Source organism: Nycticebus coucang, chromosome 1 (genome assembly GCF_027406575.1).
Source record: "Nycticebus coucang isolate mNycCou1 chromosome 1, mNycCou1.pri, whole genome shotgun sequence".
In the NCBI taxonomy this organism is placed as follows: Eukaryota; Metazoa; Chordata; class Mammalia; order Primates; family Lorisidae; genus Nycticebus; species Nycticebus coucang.
In genome coordinates this window covers 145,388,956-145,407,644 of record NC_069780.1, presented here as the reverse complement: position 1 = coordinate 145,407,644, position 18,689 = coordinate 145,388,956, and the positions used below count along the sequence as shown (strand labels likewise).

The 18,689-nt window shown below is 34.4% G+C and overlaps 1 protein-coding gene across 5 annotated transcripts in view; it reads left to right on the top strand.

The window, feature by feature from the left end:
- IPO11 (importin 11) overlaps window positions 1–18,689 on the top strand; it is a 232,940-nt gene that overhangs the window by 124,410 nt on the left and 89,841 nt on the right. For all 5 annotated transcript variants that reach the window (XM_053589979.1, XM_053590000.1, XM_053589989.1 and 2 more), the window contains exons 22-24: window positions 4,806–4,882; window positions 9,687–9,766; window positions 10,193–10,273. In XM_053589979.1, the coding sequence (XP_053445954.1) occupies window positions 4,806–4,882; window positions 9,687–9,766; window positions 10,193–10,273 (238 nt within the window). The remainder of the gene's footprint in view (window positions 1–4,805; window positions 4,883–9,686; window positions 9,767–10,192; window positions 10,274–18,689) is intronic.

Sequence of the window (18,689 nt, the reverse complement as noted above, 5' to 3'; positions counted from 1 at the left end):
CCACAACGCCCGGCTATTTTTGGTTGCAGTTCAGCCGGGGCCGGGTTTGAACCCGCCACCCTCAGTATATGGGGCTGGCACCTTACCGACTGAGCCACAGGCGCTGCCCAGAATTACTTAATTTTTTAATAGTTAAATTTCTCTACATTAAATAATCAGGGCCCAGATTTTTTCATACATTTTCATAATTTGGGTTAGATAGATACAGGTGCCAATCTCAGTTATACATTAGATGTGGGATTTGAATAAATTATCCTGTGAGCCTCAGTTTCCTTATCTGTAATATGTTAAAAAGTCATTCCTACCTCACATGGCTGTTGTGAGGATGCCATAGTTAGTGAAAGTGGTTAACACTTTGTGTATGGCATTATAGCCTGAGAATAAGATTGTGTATGAAGAGAATGGCAGGTAGAGAATATTCTGCCTAGGGCGGATGGGGAGCCATCTATGTAGACCTAGAAGAGCTACTAATAAGAGGAGGAAAACCGAGCCTAACTAGGAGTATATTTCCTAAGTAGAGAGTGGTTATGCTATGCCAAATTCTCCTAGCAAAATTACAGAAAAGTGTAATTGGCTACATGGAGATTGATAGAGTTTTCTTTGACAAAAATGAGAATTGGAGTAGAGTGAAGAATGAATTGGGGAATAAGAAGTACAGATGGTCAGCATTCATAACTTGAGAGCTTTTATTGTTTAGGGGAGTATGGAAATGTCACTACAGAGGACTGGTTGGTGTAGGGAATGCAAAGTCTGAGCAGTGGTTCTTAACCTGTGGGTCAGGACCCCTTTTTAACAATGAAAATACATTGTGGCATTAAGAATGTTGAGAACCACTGGTCTAGAGGCATGGATGAGACTGGAATGAGAGAGTTGGTTAAAGTGAACTAGGCAAGAAGGGATGGGATTCAGAGCTCAAGTGGACGAAATGAATTTTAGTAGCAACAGTGATATTTCATCAGTTTTAACTGGAGGCGGAAAAGTCTTCCACGTTTTGTAAAGGGATGAAATAGGAAGTTATTCCATTTACTAGCTTCTGTTTTCTCAAATATGAAACATGGTAATCAGCTGAGAGTTATGGGCTGGAATTGATGTGCACACGAGATATGAGGGGCCTGTAGGGCAGAAACGGTATAAAGTAGTTATCTCACTTTGAACTTTCTAGAGATAATTGGTACCAGTTGATATTTGTAGTTATGAATATAGACTGAAACTCACAGACCAGATGTGTCATCCCTACTCTCTCCCATGGCTTCTCCTTATTATTCTTTTGATCCATCATCTCAGTAGAGATCTGTTAATGTTATTTTGACTTTGATTTTCTTTGTTGTATATTTGTTTTCTATTTATTCATTTCTGTTCTTGGTATTATTTTACTTGCTTTAGGTTTGCTTTTCTTTGTCATTTGACCTATATTGTAAGAATTAGTTCATCAATGTTTACCCTTTCTTCTGTCTTAATACAAACATGTAATACTGTATTTCTAATGACATAGTGAGGTTGTTCCTCAGTTACTAGTTTTTATTTATTTATTTTGACTCTCATTTTCAGTGTCTGTTAGTATTGGCATTTAGTCCCTTAAAATTCTAATAGAAAAACTTCTATATGTTTACTTAATCTTTGCCAGTTACAGTTTTATTTTTATCTCTTTGTAAAATATATTTTTTTAGAGATTTGTCTTTTTATTATGAAGAAGCCAACTTTTAGATTTGTAAATTCTGTTCTTTCATGAATTTATTTCTTCTGTTTCAACTTTTTTAATTCTTATATTTAATTCTGGGTACATTTTTCTAAACCTGTAAGACAAAAGGTTAATTTATTACCTTTGTTTTTCTTATTAAGTACTAAAACATTTAAAGCTGAATTTCTCTTAGAGTATAACTGCCTATTTCTCATTAGTTTGGATACATAATATCCTATTTTGTATTTTAATGGTAGCATTACGAGCTTTACAGCGACTTATTTGGGCTAACATTGTTTATTTCTTGCTGTTTTTAAGTAGAAAATTCAGATGTAGATTTATTACTTTAGAGTTACAACATGTAGCTTGTTAATACGATTTTTTTTACAACTTAGTGTGATTTTAAGGACTAAGGCTCCATTTTGGTAATATGTTCATAATATAGTGGCAGTGATGGTATCAAGGATATAGACTTACATTTATCTGTTCTTTTTAACTTTTCAGTTGGATTGTTCATATTATTTTGCTTTTTCTTCTTGACACTGATTTACTAAAATAGCCCATTTTTCTGTGTCAGTGTCTTTATTTGTAACATTTTTCATCTGTATGTTTAAAAAAATAATTACTGTATAAAATTTTGGCATTAATAAATTTCAAATGTTTTCACGAAGCATCATTTTTTGTTTTGTTTTGTTTTTTTTAGAGACAGAGTCTCACTATGTCACCCTTAGTAGAGTGTTGTGGCATTACAGCTCACAGCAACCCTCAAACTCTTGGGCTTAAGCGATTCTCTTGCCTCAGCCTCCCTAAGTAGCCGGGACTACAGGCGCCCACCACAACGCCTGGCTATTTTTTTGTTGCAGTTGTCATTGTTGTTTTAGCTGGCCCGGGCTGGTTTCGAACCCGCCAGCCTTGGTGTATGTGGCTGGTGCCCTACCCACTAAGGTACAGGCACCACCCAGCATCATGTTATATAAAATGTGTATGCAATGATTTATATTCCTTTTAGTTTTTTTGCATTTAAATTTTATCTGATAACTTAATATTGTCACATGGTTTTTGTTTAGATTTAACTATCTTTGTCCATCTTTTACATTTTAGCTTTTCTGTTTGTCATTTAGTTTTGTCTTTTATAAAGAGCAAATTTTTATCTTTTATATTTTAACTGAACCAAAGATGTTTTACTTCAATAGAATTTTAATGTCTTACATTTATTTGGTGAGACAGTAGTCTGTCTTTTTCTTTTGGCTTTCACTTTTCAACATTTTTTGTGGAAAGGTTACATAAAATTTTATATTTCTCTAGTCAAATATGTTCTTATATAGCTTTATATAATTATTAACCAAATAGTAACTTTCCCTTTTCTTGGAAAAAGAATACTGCCTTCCCTTTGTCTACCTCACTTCTCCTTTCCCTATCTTTAGTTTTATCTGGTGTTGCACAACCTGTCATTCCTTTTTTTTAAGTAGCTCAAATTCTTCACGTTTTTTGAATAGCCAGCATAGAAAATGAGAGTGACAATGATCTGACTGAGCTTTAATGGCAATCATAAAGTGAAAGAGAAAAAACAAGCCTCAAACAGAATCTTAATTTGGACTTGTCGAGAAAGTGAGTCTGTTCATTGTGCTTTCTGTTCTCTTTACTATATTAATTATAGTGGTTTTACAACAAATCATAGTATCTGGTAAATCAAGTATCTCTCCTTTATCCCCAACTTCACTGGTCCTCCACTCTGTGCTGTGCAGTGTAATATTTTCTTTTCTTGAGAAATTTCTTACCTGTTCTTGGCCATTACAATCGGCTCACCTAATTTCCAGAGATTTGAATTGTAGGGATTTGAATTGTAATTGTTTTGATCTGTTTAACAATTTAGAGAAAATGGATATCTTTTTGATGTTGGGTTTTTGTGTTGGTGACTCTGATAACATCATAAGTTTGCATGTTAATATTTGTTTTGATTTATAGAAAGTCAGTTGATTTCATGTGTATATTGATATATTACATGACCTTGTTGAACTCTCAGTAATTTGAACAATTTATTTGTAAACTTGCTGTCCCTCTCTTTCTTAGCTATATATCTTATAATATTATCTTATAATATAGTGTGTCCCAAGAGTCACCCCTAACGTCACCATACATAGGGAAAGTGGGAAGTTGTAGCTATATCGTACCTTTATTTACAAAATGTTCGTTACAAAATTTTGCAAAGAGGTAGCCAACACATACAGAATATTTTGCAAAATTTTGTAAAATTTTATAATGAATGTTTTGTAAATAAAGTTGCATGTAGCTACAATTTCCTATTTTCCATATCCATGGAAGCTCCAGGGGCAACTTTTGGGATACTGTGTAGTAGAGAGATATGAACTTTTTACTCTCTACTCCTGTAACTTTTATTTACACAGTTGACACATTATGTGACAGGCCCTCTGTATATACACACTGAATGAATGTGAAGATAGCCAAGTTAATAGAGAGTATATTTAGAGGCTTGTTTTTGCCCTTTTTTTTTTTAGACAGTCTCATTCTGTCATCCTGGTTAGAACGTGGTGGCGTCATCATAGCTCACTACAACCACAAGCTCCTGGGCTCCAGCGATCCTCCTGCCTCAGCTTCCCAAGTAACTGGAACTATAGTTGCCCACCACGACACCTGGCTAATTTTTCTAATTGTGGTAGAGACGGGGTCTTGCTCTTGCTCAGGCTGGTCTAGAACTCCCAGGGTACTGGGATTAGAGATAGGAGCCACTGCACCTACACTTGTTTCTGCTTTTTAAGAGAATGCATCCCGTGAACATTGTATTTTTAATTTGCATTTAGTTGAAAGAGTCCTTATATAAATGGACTTATGCAGTTCAAAACTGTGTGGTTCAAGGGTCACTTATAGTTGCTTTTCCTATTACTGTTGCTATGTATATAGAAATCATATTACGTAATTTGTAGATATGTATATGTTTTTTATTTTTGAACCATTTGGTAATTTTTTTCATAGAAAGATGATTTTTATAATTTACTGTGTTGTCCACTTTTCTTTCTTCATTTAGATGAGACCATTTTTTATATTTAAGTTATGTAAATGGATTTAATAGGCATGGAAAGTGACTTCATTATCTCTTTTTTCTTTGTAGGTTAGTAACATTGGAAAACAGCCCATGTATTACACCAGAGTTGCTTCGTATATTTCAGAATATGTCTCCCCTTCTTGGTATGTGTTAAAGCATAAACTTACTGATGTTTCTGAATGCAGTCATAATTTGGGGGCATTATAGCTAGCTGACTTTCAATTATACGTTAACTTTTGAGTGAAGTCCCTCATACTAACAAAGAAGTTGAATGATGTTTTAATAGTTTCTAGATTTTCTATGTAACTTCGAAAAATCATTTCTACTTATTAAAAGGGAATACTAAATAACCTCACTTTGCTAAAAAATTAGTAATAAACTCCCCACAAGGCAGGGTGCTGTGGCTCACACCTGTAAATCCTAGCACTCTGGGAGACTGAGGTGAGAGGATTGCTTGAACTTGGGAGTTTGATACCAGGCTGAGCAAGAACAAGACCTTGTCTCTACTGAAAATAGAAAACTACCAAGCATTGAGGCTGAGGCAGAAGGATTGTTTGAGTCCAGAAGTTTGAGGTGGTTATGAGCTAAGCTGACACCATGGCAGTCTAGCCTAAGCAACAGAATGAGACTCTGTCTCAAAAATAAGTAAATAAATAAATTAAGCTTGAACTTTGCCTGGTAAAATTTCTGTTTGAAAGCAGTTGCGTAAATTATTTAGAAAATTGTATTGTAAAACATGATATGACATATTCTATACACTATGATTTTATCCAGCTTCTGTTACAAAGAGATTTTGTGCTGTTGATTGTTCACAAATAATCTTTATCTGTTTATCTGTATCAGCTAATGAACCACCAAAATAAAGATTATTAAATGTTAGGAAATTATTTATATTGTTGAAGTGTTGCTTATGAATGAACTATAAAATCATGAAGTTTAATGGTTTTAAGCAACACTTATGGTACATAAAACCAATCTGAATATGTATTCTGATAAATACAACAAATCAGTGCTTTTCTGTTACGTATTAGCTACCATTCTGAAGTATGTAATAGCATAAATTTTTTAAATAATACAGTGTTTACAGAGTTGTTTTGTGTGGGAGTTAATTATAGGTTTATACGTTAAATTCATGGCATGTTTAAAGAACTGTGCATGATGCTATTTTAAGTTTTCAGGGTTATAGAAGTTCAGAGATCCCATTCTTTCAGACTGTGTCATGAATCATCTTTAATTTGTTTGTTAGAACTTTGGGGTATACTAACTGAACAGTTTAATGTTGTGATGAGAGAACATTTAGGTAGGAAAACACTAGGAAAAATGGTATAATTATTATGGTAATATGTGAAGATTTTTTTTTTCTGAGAATTCATTTGTACTGAGAAATTTTATCAGAGGCAAAAATATTATTGAGGTATAATGACACACCTGAAAAATAGACTTACTCTTTGAAAATACCTGCAAGTAGGGTGGCGCCTGTGGCTCAGTCAGTAAGGCACCGGCCCCATATACCGAGCGTGGTGGGTTCAAACCCGGCCCCGGCTGAACTGCAACCAAAAAATAGCCGGGCATTGTGGCAGGCGCCTGTAGTCCCAGCTACTCGGGAGGCTGAGGCAAGAGAATGGCTTAAGCCCTGGAGTTGGAGGTTGCTGTGAGCTGTATGATGCCACGGCACTCTACCAAGGCCATAAAGTGAGACTCTGTCTCTACAAAAAAAAAAAAAAGAAAATACCTGCAAATGTGAGCTAAAAGACAATTGTTAATGATTTGAAAACATATTCTCTCCTTGTCAGGTAACCATGGTAGCTAGATGAAATGATTACTTCTTTACATTTTCTCTGAATTTTTTGTTCTTTATCCCATTCCTTGGAGTAAGGTGAAATCTCAAATAATAAAGAGTCATTTGCTGTTAATCATCTAACATCCCCATAAAAGGAAAAAAATTACTTAAGATGAAGTCAGAAGCAGAAGATATTGGTCTCTGAGGAAAAGTTTTGTGTTTCTTTCTGTGGTCACAGAGAAAAATAGGAAATGCCCTTTTTAATCTCCTGTGCTCTCTGAAGGTGTTTTTGGTTTGGTTTTCCCTGTCTTGGAATCCACATGCAGTGCCATGCTCGGTAGTGTATGCCTCTTTATACTTGTTACCTAGCACTAGAAACCACAACCAGGCCCAGTATTAACTTTTGAGATGAACAGGATTAGCTACTTTGACACTCAGTGATTTCACACAGAATACTTCACCTTTGTATTCTACCCCAAGTTCAGCATGCCTGGCCTGTACAATGTATGATTCCTGAAGCCTGGTGGGAAATGGGATTGGTAGCCAGAAACAACATTTAAACAAAAGGTGTATGAATGATCTTATGTAACTCCATGATACTATTTTTAGTGGAGCTTTAGGTTAGTGCTTTAGTGTAGTTTTACCATAGCAAGCTGTATAGTTGATGCATAGTTCTTATCACATTACAAGGACTTTTATGTGTTTACAGTAACATACGGCACATGGTAGGTGCTGTTTAAGTGTTTTGTTACTATGTTTATTTTATTTTATTTTTTTGGAGACAGAGTTTTAAGTGTTTTGCTACAATGTTTATTTTATTTTATTTTTTTTAGAGACAGAGTCGGTAGAGTGCTGTGGCATCACAGCTCACAGCAACCTCTAGCTCTTGGGCTTTAGGCGATTCTCTTGCCTCAGCCTCCTAAGTAGCTGATTACTACAGGTGCCTGCCACAATGCCCAGCTATTTTTTGTTGTAGTTTGGCTGAGGCTGGGTTCGAACCCACCACCCTCGGAATATGAGGCCGGCACCCTACTCACTGAGCCACAGGTGCCACCCTGCTACTATGTTTATTACTGCTACAGCTACTTCTATTAACATCACTACTGTTCTAAAAGAAAAAAATCCTAATGTCAGACTGGTTCTTTAGGATTTGTTACGCAATTAAATTAAGAACTAATGAAATTTCAAATGTTTGATAGCAAATACTTGATTTAAGCATTTTTAATTTTTAAAGATTTTAAAAATTCTGTGTTAAAAATATCAAAGAATACAGTTGATATGTATACTTTTGAATTAGTTACTTTTTACTTCTGTCTTTCAAAACAAGTTATGTATAATTCGTGTTCTGCATTGTGGCGTGTGTATTTGCATCAGTACTATGAAGAAGTTTTATTTACAAATTATATCTGTGCATGTTTAATAGATCTTGACATCAATATTACCTTTATTTTTTAATTATTTGATATTTAATAATATCCTTAGCTCTGCCTCCTATATAATAGTGATGACAACCAAAAACATTTCCAGACATTGCCAAATGTCAGAGTCAAAATTGCCCCTGATTGAGAATCATGGACTTAAATTATTTGGTGTCTAAAAATAAATGCAGATCTGCGTGGTTGGAGTACAGTATTTTCTGGTCTTAGGGTCAAGACCAGAAGGTCAAGTTCAAGTCAGATAGTAGTTTCTCTTTAGAGTCTCACTAGGAACTCATGAATGAAATCAACAACATTCAATACCTTAAAATAGATAAAATGTATTACTTTCAGGGCTTTTTTAATATTAATATTTAATTGCTGCATTTTACATGTCCAAGAATATTTAGTAAAAGCTATTCTGGGTATAGTGGAGGCATGGAAAGCAGTATGAAGTTACCTAATTATCTAGATACATGTTTGTATAGATTGAGCTAAGAAGAGTGTTTTAGATATCTGTAAGAAAAAATGGGCTGTATACTTTTAAAAGTCAGTCCTTTCTCATAAAGATAAAGTTATCTACTAAAGAAGCTTCTTTTATTTTGAGATTTTTGTCTTTTGTTGTAAAAATAATCTGATGACACTTTTTGTTTCTAAAAATGTCTTTCAGTAGCATGGTAGCAAGCTGATCATTCCCTATCCCCTTGCCATCCTCATTTTTGTTTTTTAAACTAGTCCATCAAATCTTAAAGTGTGTAAAAGACATGTTGTGCTAGGGGTAGGATTGCATTCTTTTCTGAAAATGCAAAATTCAAATCTGAATAGAGTGTCTTTCACTTTCCTTACTTATGAGTTAAAACAGCATCCAGAGGGCCTAAGCTAAGATTTGGCCTGGGGTGGGGGGGGGAGCCTGTCTTATTGTAACCATAGAATTTCTGAAATATTTGCAACAAAGAATGGCAAGTCTTAGACATAGATGATACTTTGAGGGGTCAGGATTTGATCTGTATAGTTATATATAGTCTGTATTCTATTGTGTCATACTATTTTCTATAGCAAGACATATAAAAGCACCCATCAACATTTGATGATATTCAACATGAATAATAGTTTCTATTTTGCACTTGGAAAGGAATAGCTAAGAACAATATACTTTTCCTATGTCATTCTGGTAATTACATGTTTAAGAAGATTTTTCTGAGTGTAGGTTTTTGTAGGGGAGGAGACTTGAAGAAAAAAGCTGAAGGTTTGAGAATATATAAATATGATATAATTTGGGAGAGTTTAATAAGGAAATTGTTCATAAGTAAGATAGTGTATTTAGTGCCTGTGCAAGAACAATAATCTTATTGTGTGGACCCATTTAAGCAGATGTGAAAATATCATGGTAAAATGATTCTGTTGTACGTTTGCCATGCTTACACTAAAAATTTAGTTTGAATTGAAAGGTTGGGTCAAATGGTTTTCTAGCTTTTTTTGGAAAGGAGAAAATGGGCAGAGCTTGATTTTTTTCCTGAATTGTTTCCATAGGTGAAAAATAAATGATAGTTTACTTTTCTTGATTGTTTCAACTAGTGATAAGTTATGGGTTGATGTGAGTTTTTAGATACGTATCTATATAGATACTTGTAGTCTGAATAGCACTCTGAAAAGATTTGTAAAAAAAGGTGTAGTAAGCTCAGTTTTAAATAAAAGTGAATCATTTCATGTAAACTAATTTGTGCTCCTTTTTGAAATTTATTGTTTTGCCAGAACTAAGTTCAGAAAATCTCAGAACCTGCTTTAAGATTATCAATGGTTATATCTTTTTATCATCAACAGAATTTTTACAGGTATGTTGCAGTAGTTTATGCATTATAAGAAAGCATATAGTTATTTGGTTATTTCTCATTTGAAATGAGGAGGTGCCTTTTCAAAGTTTAAGATCTGTCTCTTATTTTCAGGGGGTTGGGGAATGGAACATTAACTATGAATATTCCTTACTGCAGGGCAGATGTGATGCCTGCAGTTCTATTATTTAATACAGAGAATATGCTGGATAAGTAAATATAAAAATTAGTATATCAATAAATTCTACATTAGGTATAGAATCTTTTTTCTTAACTTTTTCTAAGCATTCTAATTAATTGATATTTATATGTTCAGACCTTTAGTATGTAATTCTTAAATAGATTATAATGAGTCTCAAATGAATTTTATGCCCTTTAAATATTGTAAATATATTTTTATGCATATATTGACTTTTGATTAAATTTCAGACATATGCAATGGGTTTATGTCAGTCCTTTTGTGAACTATTAAAGGAAATTACTACAGAAGGTCAAGTTCAAGTGCTCAAGGTATGGTCATTTTTGACATAATTGTGGACAGGGTATTTTCTTTCAGTAGTATTCAATTGGCTTAATTCCACTGGACCAGAGTTCTCAATTTTGAAAGTGCATACAGATCATCTGGACATTTTATTAAAAAGCAATTCGGGAATAACAAGGTCTGAGGTGATTGGGATGTTTCCTATCTTAAGACCTTACTGTGTGCAGCAAAGGTTCTTTTATAAATTGTCCAGTGACAATATATATGATGACATATAATACTTCTTACTTTTTCATTTAGTAAGTCTGCTTTTGGGACAAAATTTTCACCTAAAATTTGGTAGGTTTGAGTTGGCTGTCACAGTTAGAGTACCAAGTTTGTTGAGATCATGTTTATTTAAGAACTGAACTGTTCACAGTGCCAGCTACTCAGGAGGCTGAGGTGGGATGATTGGTTGAGCCCAAGAGTTCTAGGCTGCTGTGAGCTATGATTAAGCTGCACTCTGGTCTGGGCAACAGCATTTGATGCTTTCTCTTAAAAAAAAAAAAAAAAGGGTTCTAAGTTATATATTATAGCTCTATATTAAAACTATACGTATTAATTAAATATACATATTTACACATAAACATAAATGTAGCTGGGTGTGGTGGCTCATGCCTATAATTCTAGCATTTGGGAGGCCAAGGCAGGAGAATAAAGTAAGACTTTATTAAAAATTAAAAAAATAAACCAGGTGTGGTGGTACACATCTGTAGTGCTAACTTCTCAGGAGGCTGAGGTGGAAGGATAGCTTGAGCCCAGGCGTTCAAGTTGCTGTGACCTATGTCAATGCCACTGCACTTCATTCTGGGCAACAGAGTGAGGTTCTGTCTCAGAAAGAAAAACAAAAACCCCAAACCTCACATTAAAATATATCTTTATTGTGTAAATGTGTGTATATAGGTAAGGCGTGCGTAAGATTTTTTAGGCATTTGAGGGGAATTGTTAAAAGTATCCCTTTTTTAGTTTGTAGTTTCCTCACCTACGTTCTAAGTTATATAAGAGAGCTGAATTCTGGTGAGGTGAGTCATAACAAAATAGTATTTCTGGTGTAAAAGCCAGGGCATTGCCTTAGATACTACAAATGATTTGACTACCTGTCAGTGAAATGAAAAATTGGTTGCCTAAGGAAGTTCAATATAAGAAATGTATTTAATCACAGTAATTATAGCAACAGTACAAAGTATAGTTTTGAGCTAAGTGGGTAAAGGTTTGTGCAGATGGTGAAGTCTTATTTCATATTAACCAGTACAGTAGTTGTTGTATATCTGATAAGAGTAACATCAGTCTAAACTTATAATGTACTGTACTTCAGAGATATTATCACACATATAATACTCTAGATATCCGTGTAATTATATATATGATTAATTTGACTTTTACATTGGTTGCATTCTGTATCATTTGCTGATTTTTCAATTTTTCAGTCATTCACCTTATGGATCATGGGGCAGCTAACTTTTTCTATAAGAGATCAGATAGGAAATATTTTAGATATTGTGGGCCATATGGTCTTTATCTCAGCTTTTGAAGTGTACTGTTGTAGTATGAATGCAGTTCTAGATAATATACAAATGAATAAGCATGGCTGTGTTCCAATACTTTATTTATAAAATCGTGCACTGAGTTGGATTAGGGCCCTGGGCATAGTTTGTCAGCCCTTGCTATTGGTGTTCACTGCTTTTGTCTGGTTAGCATAGGTGATAGGAAAATCAGTTTCTGCCCTTAAATAATTAAGTCTATTGGGAGGAGGAGACAGGTAAACAACCACTTAGTATTCAGTATTTTGTCAATAGTGGTTTTGGGTCAGAAGCATCTCAAATTCACCTGGTGAACTTTTTGAAAATTGAGGTAGAACATAGGACATTATCATTTCATTTTTATGAAAAGAGGTGATTTTCATGAACACTTCCCACTGGGAATCATTTCTAACTGTTTATATTGCTGAGAAAGTATAGAAGTAGTCGTCTAACACATCATTTTGCAGAGCACATTTTCTTCCTTTCTTTTTTTTTTGTTTCTTTTTTTTTTATTTTTAGGAAGGAATTGAGATGGAAGCTGAGTCTTAAAAGTTTAGTAGGGGCTAGGATTGCCAGATCAAACATACTATAGTCATGTGTCTCGTAACAGCTCAGTCAACTATGGACCCTATATATGATATATAAATATATATTAAGATTATAATATATATTTTTACTGTGATTTTTTTCTATGTTTAGATACATCAATACCTACTATTGTGTCATAATCACCTGCTACATTCAGTACAGTAACACCCTGTATAGGTTGGCAGCCTAAGAGCAATAGGCTGTACCATAAAGTCTACTATATGATGTTTACACAAGGATGAAATCATCTATCTAACCGTGCATTTCTTAGATGATAGCTCTGTTTTTAAGCAGTGCATGGCTATGCTTTTATTTACTAATTCTTGTAATCCTGCTAGGGTGAATCTTAAATACTGCAGAGAAGTGAGCAAGATTAAGGCCTTACAGGCCTAGCAAGAAAGTACAGTAGCAGTGTCTGAGGGTGGGGATGGATGATGGTGTCATTTAAAACAACTTTAGGGTCTGTAAATTGGAGGCATCACTGCCACATAAGTGATGTGGTAAATTACAAATCGATGAGAAATGGAATTAGGTTGAGGAGATCTTTAAGGTCTATTAATTTCCTAGAAAAGCCCGAACAAAGTACTACAACCTTGGTGGCTTAAAACAATAGAAATGTATTTATATATTTATAATAATTATGTCATCCAAAAATCAAAGGGTTTGCAGGATCGTGCTCTTTCTGATGTCTCTAAGGGAGATTCTATTTCAAGCTTTTCTCTTGTCTTCTGGTGATTGCAGGCAGTCTTTACATTCCTTGGCTTATAGACAGACACATCACGCTATTTGCTTGTCTTATTGTGTGATGTTCTCCCTCAGGGTCTCCGGGTCTCTCTCTTTTTAGACACCAGTAATGGTGGATTAAGGGTCTACCCTAATGTCTTTATCTTACCTTGATTACATCAGAAAAGACACTATTCCCAAATAAGGCCACATTCACAGCTACAGGTCATATTCAGCATTATCTTTTTGGAGGATGCAATTCAACTCATACGAAGGACTTTTAAAAACTAAAAATAGCTCTTGTGTGCAGAAAGACAGTGAATGGAACCTGACTGAATGGCACTTTCTCTGATTTTTGCTGTTTTATATTTGAATCATAATAGAATTTAAAACCAAAATAATGTTATAAACTAAAGAGACAATAAATAAAAGTATGAATATGGCAGAACTCTTTGGTTTTAAGTTTGAGTTCTTTAGGGTTTTTTGTTTGTTTTTTGAGAGCAAGGAATTCACTAACGGGTAAGAACATAAACCACTGTTACCAAAATGGGCTGGGAAGAGTAATAGGAATCTGTGCACGGCTTGTTGGGACGTTGGTTATTTGAGGCCAGTCTACAGCAGCCACTTGTCGTCCATATTCATTTCACCATATTCTCCTAGATGCAGTGCTTACAGGTAATGGTAGACATGTTGTTTATTAAAGTGTTTCTGTGAATTTTTATTGTGTTATCTGACATGGAGCTTCCTCTTTTGCCTTGGTGTTAATTTCTTCTCTGAAGGTGGAGGAGATAACAAGGAATTGGTGCTTTGGACTTTATTTTGACTACTCAAGGAAAACATGATAGGCAGAGTGGTAGTGATTGAAATGAGAGAAAATAGCCATGTTATTTTGATATTGCCTTCTACATTTTTTAGTGTTTTCTTTTACTAGACTGTGAATTTCTCCATTATTCAGAATTCAGGAAATGTATATTCTGTTTTCCTCTGAATAGTGATTTGAAAAGCAGGCATTCCACACTTATTATTGCACATCCAGGAGAAATACCTTCTCTCAAGTACCCAAAGGGTCCATCTGGAATTCTCTTCTTGACCAGTACTTCGATTTGCACACCCAACTCTGCTACTGATATACCTCTCGAGTACACTCTGGGCTTCAGTTCCCTCATTTATCATATGAGGAGCTATACTAAATGATTTTTAATCTGTAACTATGTAATATAGGAAATTCTCTATATTCCACATATTCTGAGTGATTAAGAAGAGGTCACATGTATTTCTCACATTTAGAGTTCCCCCAGACCAAATTTGAATTGAAACATTCGAGAGGGAGGTTCCCTGGAACATTATTAAAGTAATTATTGAAAGACAACTTGTGAATTATCAGGAATAAGTGTTGTAAAACTTTCCTTTAAAAACAAGGCACGTTTTTAGAATGTCCTAAAGAAAATATTTAGTTTCTTCTTACTACTCCTTTTTAATTATATTCTCACAAAATAATTAGAGGGAGTATAGTCTATATGTACACTGAAGTGAGAATGCCAGGGTTAGAATATTGGCTCTGCTACTTCCATGCTCTGTGAAGTGGGCAGTTTACTCTTTGTTCTTCATTTTTTGATAACTTTGAATGCTTTCTTGTTGGGGAATGATAACATTCCCTGCTTTCTAGGGTAGATATGAGGATTACTTGAGCTTATATATATATAAAGCACTTACAATACTTACCCTGTAATGAGGTGTCTATTTTCACCTAATTATGTGTATATAATATATAGTACAACCTCCATAGTTGACCACCTTCCTATATTGATTACCTTCTTAAATTGACCTAATTTTCATAGACCAGACATACACCACATGTACATATCAGTACGTTAGGCGTAGTTCCTTTTGTTGACTACCTCCATATGTTAACCAGTTTTTTACAGTCCCTTGGGTGTTCAAATTACAGAGCTTCTACTTTAATTACCTAGCTGTTTTATTATACATGATGGTGGCCATAAAGTTCATGTACAATTTAAATTGCCCACCTTAATATAATTTAAAGGGTACATGAACTTTATGGCCACCCTGTGTAGTCTCCCTTTTGGGGAAAATACGCTAATACATTTGTAGGCCAACTAATTTATTTAGTTACCAAAGTCTTTGACTGCAGAAAAACAAAACAAACCAAGTTGTTCTACCTTATTTTTTGATCATTTCTTCTGCATAAATGCTTAGATAAAATAAATAATATGATAATCAAATTTACTTTTAAAAGTAAGCAGATGGGGCGGTGCCTGTGGCTCAGTCAGTAAGCGCCGGCCCCATATACCGAGGGTGGCAGGTTCAAACCCGGCCCCGGCTGAACTGCAACCAAAAAATAGCTGGGCGTTGTGGTGGGCGCCTGCAGTCCCAGCTACTTGGGAGGCTGAGGCAAGAGAATTGCTTAAGCCCAGGAGTTGGAGGTTGCTGTGAGCTGTGTGATGCCATGGCACTCTACCGAGGGCTATAAAAGTGAGACTCTTGTCTCTACAAAAAAAAAAGTAAGCAGATGGCTTATAAAATGATATCATTATCAAGAACTATATATCTCATCTAGCTCTTTAAAATTAATTGTATCTTATTCTTTTTTGCTTTTTTATAATAACACAACCCTTTAAAACTTTTTTAGCATTGAAAATTCCAAAGTAACCCACTATGCAACACTACCTTTATAATTTTACTAACAAATATAAAAAGGTGATGTCATTGTATCTCCCTTGGTTATTTAAATAATGATTTGTAATGATTTTTTGGTTGAGTGATTCAGCACAGATTAGTCACCTTCCAAATATAGTCGAATATTTGTAAGATGAAGCCAATTTCTCTGTAAGTATGCCAGTAGTAGGTTATTAATAGGATATAAATCCTTGAGCTAAAAATTGGGAATCTGATAACGTGTTTAAAACAGTATTTTTGTATAAATATTACTGAACCCGTTTATTTGATTTGAAATTAATAGAAATTAGTTGTCATTTAATAAGTGTATGTTAAATAGTAGTAATATACTAGTTATTATGAATAAAATGTATATTTTTATGTTAAGGAATATTTTAGGACAATGCCTATATCTAAACGCTTGCAGAACTCTCAAAATTTTTGGCATTTTCCTGTTCTCAATTCTAGTATAGTTATAATGATAGTCTTTAATATTAGCTCATTATTTTTATTTTTAATATCTCTCTGACCTGTTTCCTATTATAGTATGCTATATAACATTTTAAATATTTTTGACAAAATGTCACTGTCAGATTAATTTCTACAGGTAATTTCTTTGTTCTTTGAAGAACAAAAGAAAAATTGCAATGTTATAAAAGTTAGAGAGACCAGTATGCCTACTTTAGGAGTAAATGGTTTAGAGCAAAAATAGACTTTATTATATTCTGTGACTCGGAACAAGTTATTCAGATGAATACAATTATATTCTAAAATTACTCATATTTAAATTGTTAACATTTCTTTAATCTGAAATTTGTCAGTATATATACATAACATTTGAGTTTTGAAATTCTCTTTTCTGTCATGGTTGTATCAAGCATTATTAAGCTAAGTTTCTTTCATTCACTGTGATAAGGATTATGGTGATAGAAATACTTTTAAGGTATAATTTATAATAACAGCTAATCTTAGCATTTATTGAATATTACACATTTTTAACCATATAACATACAGGGTTCCTTTAATCTTGACATAAACATACGATAATAGTACTGTTTTTTACAGATGAAAAATTAAATCATAAAGTGGTAAATAATCTGTTCAAGGTCACATATTTAGTAAATATTAGAGCTGTGATGCAAATTCTGTCATCAGCATCTATGCTTTTAATAACTTTGCATGCAATCAAGCCTGAATTAAGAAAGTTTAGTCCTAGGTACAACCTAAAATCCACAGGGGTTTGTAAAACAATTTGTTGATTATAAACAATCAATTGGTTCAGGAAAGGGATAGATGAAAACAAAAATATAAAAGTCATAGCAAAATGCTGCTAAAAATCCTTCAGTTATAGATGATTGAGAGATTAGTGATATCGCAGCATGCTCAGTTATACAATGGAGTACGGTGCAGCTTTGGAAAGAAATGGTGTCTGTATAAAGCTTAAAGTGATTTCAACAATATAAGCAAAGAGCATTGTCCACAGTTTTCTTCTGCTTAAAGAGTGGTGGAGAGGTAGCACTGGAAGAAGAAACCAAGTTAATAAAAATAGCCTTCCAGCAGGAAAGTGAGAGATGGTGGAAGGTAGTACATCTTTCAGGATGTGTATTTCTTTTGTACTTTAGAGTTTGGAATCATGTAATGTTTTACGTGATTAAAAAAAGAAAATGCGGGCGGTGCCTGTGGCTCAGTCGGTAAGTCGCCGGCCCCATATACCGAGGATGGTGGGTTCAAGCCCGGCCCCGGCCAAACTGCAACCAAAAAATAGCCAGGCGTTGTGGTGGGCGCCTGTAGTCCCAGCTACTCGGGAGGCTGAGGCAAGACAATCGCTTAGGCCCAGGAGTTGGAGGTTGCTGTGAGCTGTGTGAGGCCACGGCACTCTACCGAGGGCCATAAAGTGAGACTCTGTCTCTACAAAAAAAAGAAAAAGAAAAGAAAATGCAGTTTCTAAAGACAAAAAACAGACTTGAAACAGCTAAATCTAACTATTATGGTGTTGGTGGCATGGTTGTCTGAGAAAAATATTTCAAATAATTTTAACACATAGTATTTTACATGTACATCCCTATTGGGATATATAACATTAGAACAAAAAGAAAAGAAGAAGTTTTAAATTATATTCAGTGGTGGTGTTAATATCAATAACATTGGTGTTGTTATTTTGAAGTGCATCTGTGCGCGCGCGCACATACATAGTAGGTAGAGACAGATACAGTTGTGAGGACCTGGAATTTTTCTGTATAAAATAAATAATATAGCGGCATTTCATATAGGTTTCCCACAGACATGTCAAATTCAGTATTCAGATGGAGCCTCATTGTCATCATTGACATCATAATTATACGTGTTTGACCAATTGGGAAAACGAGGAGCAATGTGAGACATTTTCACTTTTGTTTTTTCTTTTATTTATTTATTTATTTTTATTAAATCATAGCTGTGTACATTAGTATGATCATGGGGCACCATACACTTGGTTCATAGACAGTTTGACACATTTTCATAACACTAGTTAACATAGCTTTTGTGGCATTTTCTTAGTTATTTTGCTAAGACCTTTACGTTCCACGTTTACTAGGATTCACATATACCCTTGTAAGTGCACTGCAGGTATAATCCCATTAATCCCCCTCCCTCCCCTCCCTTTCCCCCTTCTCCCTATTCTTAGGTTGTAACTGGGTTATAGCTTTCATGTGAAGATCCTACATTAGTTTCATAATAAGGGTGAGTACATTGGGTACTTTTTCTTCCATTCTTGAGACACTTTACTAAGAAGAATGTGCTCTAGCTCCATCCATGTAAACATGAAAGAGGTAAAGTCTCCGTCTTTTTTTCAGGCTGCATAATATTCCATGGTGTACATATACCACAATTTATTAATCCATTCGTGGATCGATGGGCA